Source organism: Sminthopsis crassicaudata, chromosome 4 (assembly GCF_048593235.1).
Source record: "Sminthopsis crassicaudata isolate SCR6 chromosome 4, ASM4859323v1, whole genome shotgun sequence".
NCBI lineage: Eukaryota > Metazoa > Chordata > Mammalia > Dasyuromorphia > Dasyuridae > Sminthopsis > Sminthopsis crassicaudata.
In genome coordinates, this window is record NC_133620.1 from 262,126,087 (window position 1) to 262,147,014 (window position 20,928).

Below are 20,928 nucleotides of genomic sequence, written 5' to 3' on the forward strand. Positions count from 1 at the left end.
CACATCTTTTTCTAAAAATAAAAGAAGCCCTGTTCCAGAAGGATTGCTAATACAAGATTTACCATTTGATTATACACAGAAAATAGTACTTTACCAGAATTTATATTTAATAAAAATAAGTTTTAATTATTCTAATGTAATGACCAGTTTACACAGACATCACTAACTCACTATAATACAAACAGCAATTAATATTTTTAAATTAGTAAAGATCATCAAGAGCTCTCATTGTTAGGAACTTATTGTTGATATGAAGGCTGATTCCTTGTTGTAAATTCCACCAAATGCTACTTCAACCCTCTGGAACCAAGTACAAAACATCGATCCTCTACTTGACTGTCTTTCAAATACTTAAACACAATATCAAATCATCCTAAGTCTTCTCTTCTCCATGCTAAATATGCCCAGTTACTTTAGTTGATCATTATTTGACATGGATTTAGAGATTTTCATATCCAAATTACCATTCTCTGGAGTCTTCCTCACTTATCAATATCTTCTCTAAAACAACAATACTATTTGCTCCTTTTTACTGGATGTTGTGTTACTCTAAAGGCAACCCAAAATAACATTAGTTCTCTTGGCTATGATAATTTATTATGAGTTTGAAGTCCATTAAAATCCCCTGATCTTTTTCTGAGAAACTATAATCTCAACATATGTCCCTAATGGTCTTCTTGGTCATGTGACTAATAAGATGGAAAGGGGGACATTATATCAGAGGGAAGAAATAGAGCAGTTATGGCTATTTTCATAATATAATCAAAAAGTCTAACAAAAATAACAGCATAATTAGCTATAGTGAAGAATGCTATTCTTAACTTGCTCACTCAGCACTACTCCCTCACCATCCTCCACACTTCAGTGGATACACATACTTATCCATTCTTGCCTCTGCTTTGTCAACCACTCAAGGATTGCCCTCCTATTAATAAGTATCTGTTGGTACACACCTACCCCTGCCCTTCTCCAAGTAGTTAGACCACTGCAACAAACTAGTGTCTACCCAGACACTAGTAGAAGAAAGGAAGGCAAAAAAGGTCATCACACTTCTTTTCCATCCAAGATCACTCATGGGTTTAGAGATCCCGATGCAGCAGAAACTCTACCCAGAACATCCACTTCACCCTCCTTCAAGTCTATCCAATGCAATAGTCACCACTTCAGATCAGTCAGAAAATAAAAGAATTGAAATAAGTGGAATATATGAATATATGAAATAAGTCCAACATATGAGTCTGTACCAGGCCTAAAGGAAAGAGGTCTAGAATATAATTATGCTAGTCCTGTTCCCCAAGAAGCTACTATGGGTCAAACCTGAGGCTGGTAAAAAATGAATTCCTGAGTATGGAAAGAATTTAAAACAGCTTTGAGTGCTAGTCCTGGAAGTAAACCATATTCCAAGGGGAATATGTCAGAAAATGAGCAACAGAAAGATATAAGGCAAAAAGATGATGCAGAGCAAAGAAATATCACTAAACTGGCCACAACTACTCTAAACTATCTATAAAATACATCAAACAAAAATCTTATGGAGAAATATGGAAAAAATCACAGTCAGTCCTTTTTCCAGCCCAAGTCTGTCTAGGGAAACAAAGAATTAATTCTGCAGACACTAGGGACAGGGTCAGAAACCCCAGGGGGACAATTAGAGCAAGAACATTTGGAGCACTGAGTTCTCCAGTGCCTAGGGAAAAACTGAGCACCAATAAAAAGGGGGTCCCAGACCCATGCTGGGGAACCCCAACTCTCATAGTGGGCTACAACCACAAGGACAGCTGCCTATTGGCAATTTTGTCACCCACTACTCAATACTGGGTTTCAAATACAGAGGGGAATAAGAAGGAAAACTGTACATAGTTCCTAAAGTAGGGTTATCTTTTACAGGCAGGGGAGTTCTGAGTAGTAAGTATATAGAGAAAGGAGAAAATTAAGAAGATAGTAGTAGCAATGGTTTGGTTCAATCCCCAAGCTCAGAAGTTATGGCCAAGAATAACTTACCTAGCTAGAGTATAATGCTATAAAAGGAGAGGGCTGGGGCTAGATCTTCAATGAAATAAGAACAAAAAAAGGATAAACTGCCTACATTCAAATGAGGGAAGATGATACATTTGTTCTCTCTGACCTCTCTCATCATCCATAGAGGGAGTACAATTAGACAAGGCCTAGGAATGATTGTTAGGTCTTAATGACATTTAAGGAAAGATTGGAAAGATTTGAGATGAGGAGGGGAGGAAAGGAAAGTTAGAGGAAATGAGCTCACACAATAAGGATACACGAGTAGACATCTATTTAAGAAGGAAGGAGTGCTAGGAGTGTAAAACAACCTCACTCTTAGCTGATCTAAAGAAGAAAGAAGGCGGTGAAGAAAGAGGGAGAGAGGGGAAAAAGGAAAGAGGGAGACACACAGAGAGATCTGATACATAAATACATTTTATAATAAACAAAATAGGAGGGAAAGTAGAATAATGGGAGGGGGAATTATAGGGAGGACAGATTAAGGAAGATATTAGTCCTAAACAAAATAAATTCCCAGGATATATAAAGATATTTATAGTTCTTTTTGAGGCAGCTAATGATGGGAATCTGAGAGGATGCCTATAAGCTGTTATGATATATAAATAAGTTATGGTATATAAATAATATGGAATACTATTGTGCTGAATTCTTATCAGCGTGATAGACAACTATGATTCCAGAGAACAAATGATGAAAACTATCCACCTCCAGAAAGAGAGGTAAAGCACTCAGAATGAAGAATGAGACAAATTCTTTTTGCTCATGGCCAATGTTAAAATTGGTTTTGATTAACTATACCTTTTTAATAGGTATTTTTGGGGGGTTGAGTTCTTATTTCAGAGTTATTTCCGTTTTTATGTTTTAAATATTTATTTGTTTCAATCAGCCAATATCTGCCAACCTCTCATTTGTGTTTATATCCCAAAGAAATCTTAAAGGAAGGAAAGGGATCCATCTGTGCAAAAATATTTGAGACAGCTCTTTTTGTAGTGGCAAGAAATTGGAAATTGAATGGATGCCCATCAGTTGGAGAATGGCTTAATAAGTTACGGTATATGAATGCTATGGAATATTATTGTTCTGTAAGAAGTGACCAACAGGATGACTTCAGAGAGGCCTGGAGAGACTTACATGAACTGATGCAAAGTGAAATGAGCAGAACCAGGAGATCATTGTACATGGCAACAACATTATAGGATAATCAATTCTGATGAATGTGACTCCAACAATGAGATGATTGATGCCAGCTCCAATGATCTTGTGACAAAGAGAGCCATCTACACTCAGAGAAAGGACTGTGGGAACTGAATGGGGATCCCAACATAATATTCTCATTTTTTTTATTGTTGTTTACTTGCATTTTGTTTTCTTACTCATTTGCTTTCCTTTTTGATCTGATTTTTCTTGTGCAGCAAAAGAATTGTATAACTATGTTAATACTTGTTGGATTTAACATATATTTTAACATGTATAACATATATTGGATTGCTTGTCATCTAGAGGAGAGAGTGGATAAAAGGAAGGGAAAATCTGAAACACAAGATTATGCAAAGGTCAATGTTGAAAAATTATCCCTGCATAGTTTTGAAAATAAAAAGCTTTTAAAAAATAAAAATATATTTTTAAAATCCATTAGGTATTTTGCTGAAAACCTCCTTCCAAGCTGGCATTGAACCATTAATGATTCATGACAGTTTGATTCTGATTATTCAACCACTTCTGGATTCATCTTAATATGCTGGCAAAATGGATAGAGTGCTAAGTCTGACATCAAAAAAACCTGGGTTAAAATCCAGCCTCAGACACTTACTAATTTTGTGACTGTTATGGGAACAACCTGTTAGTGGCTGCTGGGGATCTAATTCTGTCCAGAATAGATCCCTTCATGTGAGAGGATGATAACAATACAAGGAGACTGAGAAGCAGTTGCATTCTCTGACTTCTCTCTTCTTCCCTCTTGCCTCCGATTTATTTCATTCCCAATTCACAACCAAAATCTGCTTCAGAAGAGGCTGATTTGCAGTTCCTTCAAGTATGTGATGATTCACAGTTGTGAGTCCTTTCAGAGAATCAGCCTGCCCCTTCACACTTAGGCATAGTCCTTAATATGTGACCCTAGGAAAATGATTTAACTTATGAAGGTTTCAGTTTCCTCAATTGTAAAATAGAGGACATAATATCCCCCTAGTTTATTGTGAGGATCAAATTAGATATTTGTAAAAGCATTGAGAATTGTGGTTTACTCATTTTTCAGTCATATCTGGACTCTTCATGACCCCATTTAGGGTTTTCTTGGCAAAGATACTGGAGTAATTTGTCATTTTCTTCTCCATCCTCTTTTGCAGATGAGGAAGCTGAGACAAAGAGGACTTAGTGACTTGTCCAGGCTCACACAGTAAGCTAGTGTCTTGAAAGTAGATTTGAACTCAGTGTTCTATCCACTGCATCATCTAGCTGCACATAATAGGTGCTTAATATTTTCCCTTCCCCCACATTTGTCCATCTTTTCCACATTAATAGCATGTGATCCTTTACTAAAATCTAAGTCATATATATATATATATAATCTAAGTTCCATATATATATATATATATATATATATATATATATATATATATATGCCATAGATGCATATCTAAGTCTACATGAAGTCTACATAATTCTGCATCATTTCCTGATCTACTAGTTTAGTCATTCTGTCAAAAAGAGAAAACAGGTTAAGGTAGCATAAGTTATTTTTGATAAAGATATGTCAATTCTTTATGATCACTGTTTTATTTTCTAGATCAGGGATAGGGAATATTTTTTCCCAAGGGCCATTTGGATATTTATAATGTCATTCACATACAAAATTATGAACTTAAAGAATTCAAGCAGTGAAAGGTTGTTGTTGCCTACAGTTGCATTGGTAGGACCAGATAAAATGATTTTTCAGGCCTCCTATGACCCTTGGACTGGACATTTCCCACTTGTGTTCTAGGTATCAGCTAGTACTTTCTTTGACAATGTATTCTAAAATATCATCTGCATCCAGAGAGAGAATTATAGAGACTAAATGGATTAAAACAATTTTTTATTATAGGTTTTTATTTACAAGACATATGCATGGATAATTTTTCAGCATTGACCCTTGCAAAATCTTCTATTCAAACTTTTCACCTCCTTCCCCCCACCCCCTTCCCTAGATGGCAGGTAGACCAATACATGTCAAATATGTTAAAGTATATGTTAAATGCAATATATGTATTTATATTTATACAGTTATCTTGCTGCACAAGAAAAATCCGACTTAGAAATAAGGTAAAAATAACCTGAGATGGAAAACAAAAATGCAAGAGGACAATACCAGAGAAGGAGTTGAAATGCTATGTTATGGTCCACATTCATTTCCCAGTGTTCTTTTTCTGAGTGTAGCTAATTCTCTTCATTACTGCTCTATTGGAACTGATTTGGTTCATCTCATTATTGAAGATGGCCACATCTATCAACATTGACCATCATATAGTATTGTTATTGAAGTGTATAATGATCTCCTGGTTCTGCTCATTTCACTCAGCATCATTTCATGTAAGTCTCTCCAGGCATTTCTGAAATCATCGTGCTGGTCGTTTCTTACAGAACAATAATATTCCATAATATTCATATACCACAATTTATTCAGCCATTCTCCAATTTCCAGTTTCTTGCCACTACAAAGATGGCTACATTTTTGCAAATACAGGTCCCTTTCCCTTCTTTAGAATCTCTTTGGGATATAAGCTCAGTAGTAACACTGCTGGATCAAAAGGTATGCACACTTTGATAACTTTTTGAGCATAGTTCCAAATTGTAAAGCAAAGTGTTTTGTTTGTTTAATTACTTTTTATTTCTTATAGTCCCCCGTACTTTTTGGTCTGAATTGTGGAAATATGTTTAAAAGAATTGTATATGGCAATACATTTTAAATTTTTTCCAGGAATCAAAATCAACTTTACTGCCCTATAATTTACTAAATCCATTTTTAATCCATTTTCAAATTTGTGAAATTCCTTTCAGTCTATTTTTGTGCCTTTCTATAGTACCAAAATCAAATCAATCTAAAAATCTTTTTAATAGGAACGTTTGTTGGATTTTATCAAATGATTTTTCTGCATCTATTGAGATAGTTATATGGTTTTTGTTAATTTAGTTATTGATATAGTCAATTATACTTAATAGTTTTCCTAATATTGAACCAGCCTTGCATTGCTGGTATAAATTCTACTTGATCATGGTGATACATTATCTTAGGGATGACTTTCTGTAATTTCTTTGCTAATATTTTATTTAAGATTTTTGCATCAATATTCATTAGGGAAATTGGTCTATAATTTTTTTTCTCTGTTTTCATCCTACCTGGCTTAGGTATCAGTACCAAGTCTGTGTCTTAAAAGGAGTTTGGTATAAGTCTTTCCCTATTTTTTCAAGCAGTTTCTATAGTATTGGGGTTAATTGTTCTTTAAATGTTTGGTAGAATTCATACATAAATCTATCTGGCCATAGAGATTTTTTCTTAGGGGGTTGATTAATAGCATATGTTTTTTCATTATTGTCATTCTCTTGGATGAAATAATTAATTGTGTCTATGATTTGCTGTTTCATCCATTCATTCTTTAGAATGAGAATATTTAGTTTCCAATTACTTTTTGGTCTATTTTCCCCTGGCCTTATAGAGAATTGACTCAAATTTATAAGAATTCAAGCCATTCTCCAAATGATAAATGGTCAAAGGATATAAACAGACAATTTTAAGATGAAGAAATTGAAACTATTTCAAATCATATGGAAAAAGTGCTCTAATCACTACTGCTCATAGAAATGCTAATTAAGACAACTCTGAGATACTACTACACACTTCTCAGATCGGCTAAGACAAATGTTGGAGGGGATGTGGGAAAACTGGGACACTAATCCATTGTTGATGGAACTGTGAATGGATCCAACCATTCTGGAAAGCAATTTGGAACTATGCTCAAAAAATTATCAAACTGTGCATACCCTTTGATCCAGCAGTGTTTCTACTGGGTTTATATCCTAAAGAGATCATAAAGGAGGAAAAGGGACCCACATGTGTAAAAATGTTGGTGACAGCCCTTTTTGTAGTGGCAAGAAACTGGAAACTGAATGGATGCCCATCAATTGGAGGATAGTGAATAAATTATGGTATATTAATGTTATGGTATATATTGTTCTGTAAGAAACGAACAACAGGATGATTTCATGGGGCAGCTAGGTGGCACAGTGGATAGAGCACCAGCCTTGAATTCAGGAGGACCCGAGTTCAAATCTAGTCTCAGACACTTAACACTTCCTAGCTGTGTGACCCTGGGCAAGTCACTTAACCCCAGCCTCAGGAAAAAAAAAAAAAAAAAAGAAAAAAAGAAAAGAAAAGAAAAAAGAAACGATCAACAGAATGATTTCAGAGAGTCCTGGAGAGACTTACATGAATTGATGCTAAGTGAAATGAGCAAAACCAGGAGAAATGTTATACACAGCAACAAGATTATACGATGATCAATTCTAATGGACATGGCTCTCTTCAACAATGAGATGATTCAAACTAGTTCCAATTGTTCAGTGATGAAAAGAGCCATCTAAACCCAGAGAAGGACTGTGGGAAGTGTGTGAACCACAACATAGCATTTTCATTCTTTCTGTTGTTTGCTTGCATTTTATTTTGCTTCTCTCTCTCTTTTTTTTTTCTTGTGGCACAGTAATTGTATAAATATGTATGCATATATTGAATTTAACATATATTTCTACTATGTTTAACATATATTGGACTACTACATCTAGGGGAGGGTTTTGCAAGGGCTAATGTTGAACTGTCCACACATATGTTTTGAAAAATAAAAAGCTTTAATAAAAAATAATCTTTATTTTAAGACTCCAAAGGAAGAAAATCTAATATAGCTTGTCAATGATCCTTTCCAATATTTGTGGCCTTGATCATTAAGAAGTTCATTTTCATTCTGGACCCCAAACTTTCTGCAGGCTCTGTTTTTTAATCCAAAGAATTAAAAGATTTCTATTTCTGGCCAAGAATTCTTTCTACATCATATGCATTGAGTGAGGATTCAGTTTTTGAAAACTTTCAGTAAGGGAGAACTCATTATCTCCATTGTATTTTTAGATAGTACTAATTTTCCATGCACTAAAGGCAGCTAGGTGGCACAGTAAATAGACACTGGGTTTGGAATCAGGAAGGTTTATCTTCATGATTTCAGATCTGGTTTCATGCATTTACTAGCTGTGTGATCTTGAGAAGTCATTTAACTCTGTTTGCCTCAATTTCTCATCTTTAAAGTGAGCTAGAGAAAAAAAATGACAAATCATTTCATTATCGATGCCAAGAAAACCCCAAATGGAATCACAAATAGTCAAACACGACTAAAAAAATGACAACAAAAAATGTCTCATGCTAGATAACGATAGCATACTATAATGCCAGGTTAGTATAATCCAAAATCATTTAGAGAAAGGAGAGAGGGAGGACCATTTTATATTCCCCCTGGATATGAAAAATCTTTTACAATTCTCACAGGGAGTAAGGAAAGAAAAAGAAGAAAATAGACATTTGTGTCACACCTCCTATGTGTCAGCTATGTACTAAGCACTTTTTTTTTTTTTTTTTTACAAATAATATCTCAACTGACTTCTCAGATGTTGCTGTTCTATTGGCACTTTTCTTTATGACTCATAACCTCAAGTTGTTCTACTTTTCAAAAGTACTTAAATCTAGTACATTGAATTTTCCATCTCATCCTATACCTCTCCTTTAGAGCAACCACATATAATAATATTAGTTCCAAAAAATGAATACCCTAAGGCACACAAAAAAGTAAGTGGAATTTCTTAGTTGATGTTTCCATTCTGTTCACATCTTATTCCCAGAAGAATGGGAATGGAAATGAAGGAGGACCTATACACCCGAGACTCAACCACCATCCCAATTGGTATATATCCAAATCTCCTTGTCTAAGTTAAAACTGTAAATTCCTTGAGGACTGACAGTATTTTCCTCCCTGGTTTAAACAATCATAAATGAACACTTAGTTTTGAATCAGTGAATTAGCTAGTATTTATGTTGTACAAGATACCATAAGTTCTGCAATGATATTCCATTAATATCTGATTATTTTTAGTTCTGAATTATGTCATTTCAAGTTGTCCATATTCAGTAATGATAGGTTAATAAAAAAGCTAACTATTAAATTGTCCTGTCTGGTTTACAAAACAAGAGATCATATGTGAGGCAGTATTATATAGTAGAAAAAGTTCCGGACTTGGAGCCTAGATTACCTGATTTCAAAATCTACCTCTGACATTTAATAACTTAGTAAACCTAGAGGAGTCATATAACTTGTGTGGGCCTTCACTTTTTATTTGTAAAACTGAGATAGTCATAGAACCTGGAGTACCTACCTCACAGAGTAATGAGGCTCAATTGAGGTAATGAACTAGGTCAAAATGCTTTACAAACTTTAAACTTCAAAAATGTATTATTTAGAATGGGAGGGGATCTTGGATCATCTAGTCTAAAACTTTCATGTTATTGATAAGAAAACGGAAGTCTAGAAAGGTTTAGTAGATTTTCCCAAAGATATACAACTAGTAGAGCACTACTTAGAAAGGGTTTAACAATGCCCTTGCCCTATGACTCTATCTATCATCCTTGTCCCCAGTCAAAATTTCCTACGTTGACTACACAATTCTATGAGTTCCCTCTTTTGTTAAAAATATAAGCTCCTTGAGGGCAGGGGCAGTCTCACTCTGGATCATTCATCTCTATCACCACATCTCTAGGGATAGAAATAGGGACTAGACCTGTGAACTTTTTGGTGGAGGGAGCTCCCTATGAAGAATTTCTCCTACTAGTAAAGCAATACTTTTTCTATAAACTATAGTCTAGAATACAGGTTTTTAGGCTAAATTGTCTCCTTTGGTAGTCTGGGGAAGCCTGGGCATCATTTCTCAAGATATTTTTAAATAAACAAAATTAAAGTACAGAGTTTTAAAAATGGAAACCAAAAGCTAATGAAAAACAATAATTTATTTGTTTTTCTGTCCAAATTCACAAACCTCTAAGAACCTTGGTCTAGAATGGGTCTAAATTACTTAGAAGTTAAATGAATTTTGCAGGGTCACACAATCAGTATGTATCAGAAGTAGATTTGAACCTGACTTCCTATGCCAAAAACCTGTTTTTTCCTTCCTTCATCAAATCAAACTCTTTCCATTATGACACAGTTTCAAATATTATCACATAATCCTTTGCACTCTCATTACTGAGGTGAGAGGCTGCAGAAAATTATCTTACAAAAAAAAAATGCTTTACTTTTCTAATTTACCATGAGAGGGGGAGAGAACACATTGAGGTCATCACTCTAAATAAGCATACAATTAAAAGATGGGAGTTGACATTTTTTCTGATCAGGACCTTTACCTTCAATAGTTGCTGTGTCAGCTCTTTAGCTCCTGGAATGTGGTGTTGGTTTTCTTCAGAGAACTTGTTCCTGATGTAAAAATGGTCAGTTGGAGGGATGAGAGAAATCTGTCCCTTTTCTTTAACCTCAGCAAGCAGCCCTCTGGCTACTGCTGTTTTGTGCCTTTCATGAAAACCTATCCAGGTTGTTCTTAGGTCCCTGCTGATCTCTCCTGAATCAAAGAGACTGCCAGAAATCTTGGATGCAGCTTCCTATTGTGGTTTATATAAACAAAGAAGGAAAAAGATCACTTTAAGATAGCACTTCTTACACAGCATTCATGGATTTTAAATATATTTATAATATATAAATGTGCATACATATTATGTATATTTCAATAACTATATTTTTATATAATTGGAATGCTTTGTAATATTTTCATCAAATTTGCTGTGCTTGGAACTATATCCTTTGCATCTCTGCCCTTGGTACTTGCATTATGCTTCTGAGGATACTGCCATGTCTGGGTTTTACATTTACAAATTCACTTATTTCTATAGGTTCTCCACCAAATAATCCAAACACATAAAAAATATAAATATTTTATAAAGATGCCCAGAGAGAATGTAGTTAAGACTTGTCAAGAAATTGACAATGAACCAAATAGCCAAACCTGATCCACCCAACCATATTTTTAAATCAGACAACTAGCATACAAGTCCAATGAGGAGACTGCCTCAGTGCTCAGGGAAGAATGAGATTCACAGCCACACGAAATCATAATACAAAAAAAAAAACAAAACCTAAGCAATATTTTTTGAAAAGTCACCTTTCATTTGATAAAATCCTGGAGTTCTTTGGAAAAGACTTTCTCTTGGAGAAGCTGAACCAAATAGACCAGTTAAGTCACAATTAATGCCCAGTCAATTGCTTAAATCCCACCAGTGGGAGGGGAAAGTTCTGGCTAAATTCTCTGAGGCAAATACTAATATTAGACAAGAGTAGGGAAACCAAAAATGGAAAGTTCAAAACAAATTATAATAGGGCCAACTGAACAGAAAATATCATGACATGCGAATACTATTTCTCATCTCTATGCCTTTATCCATGCCAAGAAGGCTTCATTTCTGCCCCTGGAAAACCAAGTCTTCCTCTTTAGTCTTAAAGAATAGTTTTTAGTTTTAAATAATAGTATTTAGATATCAATTTAAGATTTACCAAAAAAAAGAGTTATTAGAATGTATATCCTTTCTATCTTTGAAGAGATGGAGGACAAAGACTATGGCAACACCTGATTGTGTTGATGTGATGATTATTTTTATTAATCTCTTTTTTCATTCTTTGTTATAAGCAGTCACTAAATCATACATAAGCATCCCTGATGCTGCATACTGAATTAGAAAACCATATATTATATTATCTGTATTCTATTATGTTTTTGTTTATTTTGTTAAATATTTTCCAATTACATTTTAACCTCATTGGGGGCATTTGAGAGTGTTTCAGGCTTTTACAACAACTCTAATTATAAGGGATGGTTCTTTGAGAGGAACAGGGAAATATGTTAGGAACTCAAAATGTAAAAAACAAAAGATATAAATAAAAATTTAAAATAAATTAAGAAAATTGATTTTCCAATTTTGTTTTTGTTGTTTATTTTATTTTGCATTGAGATTAGATTTCCCTATATTACCCAGGCTGAATATGTCATGGTCATTGACTGGCCCAGTTGTATTACTGATCATCAAAGAAGGTTTGACCTGCTCCATTTCTTTTTTTTCCTCAAAAGTATTTTATTTTTTCAATCACGTGTAAAGATAATTTAAAGCATTCATTTTTGTAAGATTTTAGTTCCAAACTGTTCTCTCTCCCTTTCTTATCCCTCCTCTCCAAGACAACAATCTGATATAGGTTATACATGTACAATCATTTTAAATATATTTCTATATTTGTCAAGTTGCAAAAGAAAAATCAGAACAAAAGGGAAAAAACACAAGAAAGAAAAAGCAAACAAAAAAAAAGTGAAAATAAGATGCTTTGATCCACATTCAGTCTCCATATTTCTCCTTCTGGATTGCATGGCATTTTCCATCCCAAGGCTTTTATTTCTTAAAAAGACTGGTCCTACCTCTTTAGACAAGATAGTGGCTCCCACTCTTTGAATTTAACCATATAAGTGTCAAACTTATTTTGGACATCTAATTGGTTTCTGAGAGCTACTTACTTCAAGAGATCCACCAGCCTCAGCCTCTCCCAGTAGCAGATAAGTAACAGTATATTTAGCAAGAATTGACAGGTAAAAATGCCTAAGACAAGTGCCACCTCATACACAAAGCCTTTCTATGTTAATGCTTTTTCCCTCTTGAAATTACTTGTATTTACTTCTCTGTGTAACTCCTTGAAACTCCTTGAAAGTGAGGACTTTTTCATTTTTTTTCATTCTATTGCCAAGGTTTAACACAGCACCTAGCACACAGTAGTACTTAATCAAAGAAAATGTATTTCTAGTCCTCAATTTTAGTTCTTTTCATTGATCTTTGTATAAAAATTGTTTTTTTCTCTCTCTCCTACAAGTGATATTTTTTCTCTCCAAATATGGAACAACCTCCCAACAAGTCCTACTACAGAAAGCAATATCTTAAAAATCTGTAGAGACATCACTCATTTAAGCACTTTCCATTAGGCACTAGATGTTAAGATATTTTATCATATATACATAAACAAAATGTGCACATACTACATATATATATGTGTGTATGTATACACACATATACATATATATAAACACACATACATATTTCTATGTAGCCTCAAATGATTTATATTCTACTGGGAGAGCAGAGAGGACACAGAAAATTAAATATAAAATATATGAAAAGTGAATATACAGTAAAGTCTGGTGGGCAACTATCAATTCCAAAGAGAGGGCAATGTCAAAGTTGGCAGTAGACAATTATAAATCTCAGAAGCCATGTAGTCCAATCTTCTTGTGTTATAGAGGAGGATGGGAAATTTAAGTGATTTGTCCAAGGGAACACAGCATAAATATTAAAAATGAGATTTGATCCAGATCCTTGAACTCTAGAGACTTGGTGACATCTTGTTTCTCAGATATTTGCTAAAGTCTCTTCCAGATGTAAATTCTATGATTATAGGCATTAATATATTGTTAATAAGCTAACTGGTTCAGTTCAGACAAAACAGGTGTAGTTTTTTTGAGGGAGAAATGGGAAAAGGTATTTTTCACACTTACAATCAAATTAAATAATATTCATAAAGCACTTTGTAAACTTTAAAATACTATATAATATATATAATGGCTATTATTATTTTTGGCATTATTATGATTTTCTGATTATGAAGATTTTAGGAACTAAAGATAACAAATTTATAATGGAATGAAACTTTAAGTACACATGGGCAAACCTCATTTTACAAGGAAAGAAAATGAGAGGTGGAATGATTTGTTCCAGGTCACACAGTTAAAAAGCAAGTCTTCTTACATCTTCATATAAATCCTCTAACTCTTCTGCTTCTCGCTCTGGACTGACTCTTCCTTCCTTCCAGTTTTCTTTGGCTGGTCTGAGTTTGTACAGAAAACCTTGGTGAATATTTCCTTTCTTCTTTAATGAGCTCCAGTGGGAATCCTGCAAGTTCCAGTTAGGCTTAGCACAGCACCTGGGAGATTCAGGAAGCCACTTAAGTGTGTCCTGTGAGGAAAGAGAAGACAAAATGATAGACATTATTTTTCACATGGGTCTAAATGAAAACACAACTACCTTAGTAAACTGTTCTAGGACTGTTTATGAAGTAACTACATTAAAATAAAGGCAGATTCACCAATTTACAACATAAAGGCCCTAGGAAATGTGGAAACCTTTAGTATTATCCAAATAATTGTATCTAGCATTCAAGGCTTTCCATTAATTGACCCAAGCCTACTTTTATGGTTTGATCTCATTCCAAATGAACTTTCTTAGTCTGTGCCTAAGGGAAATATCTTGAAGATTTTAGCAAACATATGAAAAGATGCTCCAAGTCATTATTAATCAGAGAAATGCAAATTAAGACAACTCTGAGATACCCCTACACCCCTCTCAGATTGGCTAGGTGGACAGGAAAAGATAATGCTGAATGTTGGAGGGAATGTGGGAAAACTGGGACACTGAAATATTGTTGGTGGAATTGTGAGTATATCCAGCCATTCTGGAGAGCAATTTGGAACTATGCTCAAAAAGTTGTTAAAATGTGTCCAGCAATGGGCATATATCCCAAAGAGATCTTAAAGAAGGGAAAGGGACCTGTATGTGCAAAAATGTTTGTGGTAGACCTTTTTTTAGTGGCTAGAAACTGAAAATTGAATGGTTGCCCATCAATCAGAATGGCTGAATAAATTGTGATATATGAATGCTGTTGAACATTATTATTCTGTAAGAAATGACCAGCAGGATGATTTCAGAAAGAGATTTATATGAACTGATGCTGAGTGAAATGAGCAGGACCATACTTCAACAACAATACTATATGATGATCAATTCTGATAGATGTGGCTCTCTTCAACAAAGGCATAAGCCAAATCAGTTCCATTTGTTCAATAATGAAGAGAACCAACTACACTCAGAGAAAGAATTCTGGGAAATGAGTGTGAACCACAATATAGCATTTCCAATCCCTCTGTTTTTGTCCATTTGCATTTTTGATTTCTTTCTCAGGTTAATTTTACCTTATTTCTATGTCCGATTTTTCTTGTGCAACAAAATAACTGTATGGATATGTATACATATATTGTATTTAACATATACTTTAACATATTTAACATGTATTGGTCTACCTGCCATCTGGGGGAGGGGTTGAGGGAAGGAGGAGGAAAGTTGGAACAGAAGGTTTTGCAAGGGTCAATGCTGAAAAATTACCATGCATATATCTTGTAAATAAAAAGCTGTAATAATAAAAATAAATAAATGATAAATAGATAATTTTTAAAAAAGATTTTAGCAAAGGGGCATTTTAGGAATCCAGATTATTCAGTTGGTGCATACTCTCATAGTGAGTAAGTGAACTCACTCCTAGTCTTTGTATGTATTTATGAGAGGGTATGTCACATGTGTTACATGAATATATACTTTAGGCTTTCTCTCTTTTCTTCCTCTATGTATGACTAATTATGCTCATCCTCCTTCCAGGAAGGAAAAATATGAATGAATGTTAAAAGAGAATGTCAGAATCATCAGTGAAAGGACACAGAAATTGTTTTATTCCCAACTTCCCAAAGGCCAAACAGATAGCATGTTAATTCAGATCACTGCCATTGATCAAAGTCATCCTGAGGGTGAATGGGAGAAGCATGATTTCTTTAATACTCATATGCAGTACAATTTTTTTCCATTTCCCTTAAAGAATCTGATCCTTATAGTTTCATAGATTGGGGAAGCAACGTGTTTATTGAAGATCAAAAAAGAATATCAAAGATTTTTGGGCTGGGTTTTTGAATAGTGTACGCAATTCTCAAAATGACAGTGCCTTGCCTCACTTTACTCAGCAGCAGCACTCTGTTTTTATGAGCTTTAGATAACTTAAGTGTTCTAAGTAATATTGATGTGGAAGAAATCAGAAAAGCAATTTAGGACTAATTTTTTTTTGCCTGCTTCCAATTGGAGTAGGACTTGAAATGGATACATACCCTAGGAAAGAGATGAGGAAATAGATAAAAGAGATTGAAATAGAAGTGACAAAGGATATAATATACTCTTAAAATTTTGGAAACAAATATAGATTCAGTATCAAAATGAGGGAGCTATTTCAATTCCCCTGGCAAACCAAATTACTTTCTATCTTATTCTCAAAATAAGAAAATTTCTCTTCATTCTTGTGAGATAATAAGAGCTGATGGAAGGAAATTTAAAGATAATCTCACTAAATCACTTTCATTTAACAAATAAGGAAAATAAACATTGAATAATGTTAATTTTTTTTTAATGTCATGGATCCTTTTGGCAATCTGGGGAAGCCTTTGGAGCTCTTTGAAAAATAACATTTTTAATGCATAAAATGAAATAGAGTTGCAAAGGAAATTAATTATATTAACATATAATTATCAAAAAAAAACAAGAACTTGGATCTGAGGTTAAGGACCTCATCCATAGAGAGTTGTAACCTGTTCTTTACTGCCTCAGCCTCGTTAAGTCAATCTCTTCATTTTACAAATAATTTAATTTAGGTCAGATATGTTGAATGACCTGTCCAGGGTCATACAGCTAATATGCATCTGAGGTGGGATTTAAATCCAGGTCCTCCTAACTTCCAGTTCTTCCAGTTCACCATTCTGCCTCACTGTACCATACTATGTCCTGCCAACCAACCTTAAAAGGAAAAAAAGCCATTTCCTTATACTCACACAGGACAAAAAGCATGAGGTGGGAAGAAGGCTAAAATCTTTAAAGGTAAAAAATGATATAATAAAAATAATGAGTCCACAGCACTGCTATAGAGTACCTTTATAATTTTAGCAAAGATATTGAACTTTTATGGGTCTATTTCTTTGAATTCTTGAAGGCAGTCCATAAAGCAAATTTCCTAAGATCAAATCTTATATTTCCCACTGACTTCCATTATAAAACTGGTGTTGGGACCAAAATATAATGAAATTATACATTAGAAGCCATGAAGTCATTTCTGAACATCTAGGACAGGAGTCAACTAAAAGCTAAGAATGATTTTTGTTCAATCTCTAATTTATGTAAAGCATTTTTCTGGTAAAGTGTGAAAAACACACAAAACAAATTACAGAAAGAAATATAAAAATTGTAGACATTGTTGTGGGAAGGGAATAAGTATTTATAGAGAACTTAGGCACTATGGGAAGCCTTTTTTAATAAATATTATTTTATTTGATCCTCACAACAACACTAGGAAGTAAGTGCTATTTATAACTTTGTTTTATAGTTGAGGCAAACAGAGGTTAAATGACTAGCAAGGAGCAGTCATATTATAAGTATCTAAAGCTGAATTTAAACTTATTTTCCTGACTAGAGGCCCACTGAGGCACCACCTTGCCCTTTCAGGTCAAAGTGTAGATGAAGTTCAATGTTGGATTTATTTCATTTTGTTGGGTACCATAGATAGATATATGGGGAAAAAGAGGAGGTCATTCTCTTCTTGGGATTTTTAAACATTAAGTTTCATGGATAGTAGAACTAGGCAACCAAGCTTCAATGACCTCTAAAGTGTTCAAGTATATGTTCTTTTTTTTTTTTTTTTTTGTCTGAATGAGGAAATCAATGGGAATTGCTCTAAACAATCTTTTCTCCTCTCCCCCACCTCTATTTTTTTTTAATAATTTTCCACAAGTTGCAAGGAAAGACAAATAGATAATCTCTTGACTCAGAACACCCAGCAGAGATTGATGCATAGGTGGGAGGTATTTGGAAGCTGCCAAACCAGGGATAGGGATCAATGTCCACAAATGAAATCAGCTCTTTCATTCCTTGACTTCTCACTCTATCATGTATTATACAGTTAGAATTGGAAGACACCTGACAAACCATCTAGTTCACACTCCCTGGCATCAGAAAACCCCAAGTTTAAATCTGGCCTCAGATACTTACTGTTTGACCTTGGCAAATCAATTAATCTGTTTCTCTCAGTTTCTTCAACTGCAAAATGGGGGTAATAATGGCACTTACCTTTCAGAATTGTGAAGATCAAGTGAGATAATATCTATAAAGTACAGTGCTTGGCACAATAGTAGGTGTGTCCCCTTCTCTCTTTTCTTCTTTCCTTCCAATCCTTTTTTCTTTCCTTCCTTTAATTTTACATACAAGGAACCTAAGATCCAGAAGTTAATTGTCTTGTCTGTAATCACAAAGGTGATTTTTAGAGGTTCTTAACTTAGGTTCCATGAATTCGGTTGCTTTTTTGTTTTTGTTTTTTTTAATTTGTTTTGTTTTATTTTTAATATTTGGATAACTGAATCTCTATATATTTGGTTTCCTTTATAATCCTATGTATTTTATTTTATATATTTAAAGATATTATCCTGAAAAGAGGTCCATAGACTTCATCACATGGCCAAAGAGGACAGTTGTCTTTAACCTTAAAATGACAAAGCTTAGATTTTAACTCAAAAGCAGAGTGATACAGCAGGATAAGTTCTGGCTCTGATGTCAAGAGATCTGAATTAAAATCTCACCTTTGACATTGTCTTGTGACCTAGAGGGAATCATTTAATCTGATCCTCAATTTCTGTATCTGCAAAAATGAGGGATTTTGACAAGAGAGCCTCTGAGATCTCTTTCAGTTCTATATTCATGATCCTAGGCTTTCCTAAGGTCTATAACTTGTCTACTTGATTTTTAACATCAAATTTGGGCAGTATAGAAATAATGCTTCCCCCATGATAGAAACATCTAGTTACATTTTATAGACATCATCTATAGACATATAGATTATAGACATATATTTATAGACAACTTCTTCATAATGCTTCATGATATCATCACAAAGTGGCAGATTTGGATTTGAACAAATTGGACTCTTTAATGCAAATATAATCCTCTACTACTGATGAGATCTAGATTTTAGGGTTCCTGGTTAGGGAACCAAATGATGAGATCTATATTTTGGGGTTCCCAATCAGGGAACCAAAGATGAAATTAGATTCAGGGAACCAAAATTAGGAGATGAGGGTTTCTGGTGGTCAAGGAGTTAGATGATGAGGTCAGTGGCATGTTTGGGGTTCAAGGAACTAAATGAAGAGATTTGGCTCCCTTAAATCCCCTTTAGGATTGGCACAAGGTAGCGAGTTTTGGGGAACCCGCTTCTGGAAGCACAGAGGTCCTTTATAAAGGAATTTGTGAACCCGAAAAGCCAGACTGATAAAAAGAGGTTTATTATTGGCATTGGGAGGTCAGCCTTTGTTATACATGAACAGAAAGGCTGAATTTCTTAGTGACAAGGTCCCAACAGATTTCTAGTAAAGAAATCCCAACAGAGAGATATAAAGTCTCATTAGGGAAATAAGTGAGGATAAAGAGAGGGTAATGCTAAAAGAGAATATTCCAGTGGGCAGAGTTTGTTAATATGCCAGGGAGTTTCCTTGTCATGGCATATTAGCTCCTCTGTGAGGAATAAGTTTAAAATTGGCTCTTTTATAATAGAAGCCTTTGGCTACAAGCCGAGGGGGCTAGTAGAGGTTAGTGGGTGGAGTTTGAGCTGGACTTAGAATAGACAATCTTGGAATTGAATATGTGTTCTCTTCAATTCAACAGAATTGGTATCTCCAGCTCCAAACTCAACTAGCCCCACCTAGAAACAGAATGAAGCTGTTTGTCTTCGGGCAGGATCTTTGCCAGAGGCAGGATTCAAGGAGAATTTGTCCTTCAAGGAGTTTTAGTTTCTGGGTCTCTTCATTACTACTTCATGCTCTCTTTTTCCTTTCAAATGCATAAGTAGCTTAAATGTTTACAGGGATACAGTTTTTACTAGGAAATGAGGATCACAGCAACAAAATTGCAGGATGTGATTGCTAGAATTGTTATTGTTGTTGCTTCTGCAACAAGAGAGGAATTCTCTAAGGTCGTCGGGTTTCTGCACAACTTTGGATGTTAAGCAATTAAACAAATGTCCTCAGGCTTCTGGTCTCCTTTGAACTTGCTTCTTAATCATATTTCTTAGCTATACTTCTTCAAATTGCCTCCCCTGGTCCCTGGTTGTACTATATTCTGCCACAGCTTCAGCCATTTTGGATATTGACCCTCAAGTCTTGCATAAAGAAATCATTTCTCTATGTACCCAGCAAAGATTCTACTCTGTTTTCTTCTGATTTTGTCATCATTTGTCACATTTTTCATAGATCAAGGTCTCTAGAAGTTCCATTCTTTTTCTACAGTCTTTGGTTTGTTCAGTGAATGAGATACTGGATAGAGAGATGGTTGAAGTCCAACCCATATTTGCTGTGTGATTTTGGGGAAATCACAATATCTTAATACTCTGGACAGTTCCCTGAAGCCATATGTTAATTTATATAGATACCATATGCTACTAATTTATATAGATACTAATCTATGCGGCTAGAGGGTTCCCTCAATCCAAGGAGTTCCATAGTCCAATGAACTTTGTGCCAGGCTTTGTGTATTAAACACCAGAAAGCCTTCAGTGGCTCTCAGTGTAGATAAATAATAGCTGCCATGTGTATAAAACTTTTTATACATGATATCATATTTGATCCCACAATACATTTGAGAGTAGGAAATATGTTTGGATTTTGTATTCTTAGTGCTAAGCCCAGTGCCCTGTATTAGGCATATAATTAATGTTAGTTAAATTGATACATAATTATATACAATAAGTGCATCAGAGAAAGACAAAGCAAAATGCTGAGGGTGGTATCAAAAAGAGAAGTGACCAGGATAATTAGGGGAAACTTTCTATCATAGATTAAGACCTTGAAGATATCTAAGAAGATATC

The 20,928-nt window shown here is 34.5% G+C and overlaps 1 protein-coding gene across 1 annotated transcript in view; it reads right to left on the minus strand.

Annotated features, from left to right (window-relative positions):
* The window catches only part of LOC141540727 (uncharacterized), a 60,714-nt gene extending 40,513 nt beyond the window's left edge, over window positions 1-20,201 (minus strand). Inside the window, exons 1-3 of the mRNA XM_074264712.1 lie at window positions 20,142-20,201; window positions 13,967-14,173; window positions 10,484-10,735 (exon numbers count right to left, since the gene is read on the minus strand). Coding sequence (XP_074120813.1) covers window positions 10,484-10,735; window positions 13,967-14,173; window positions 20,142-20,201 — 519 coding nt within the window. The remainder of the gene's footprint in view (window positions 1-10,483; window positions 10,736-13,966; window positions 14,174-20,141) is intronic.
* Between the last annotated feature and the right edge of the window lie 727 nt (window positions 20,202-20,928).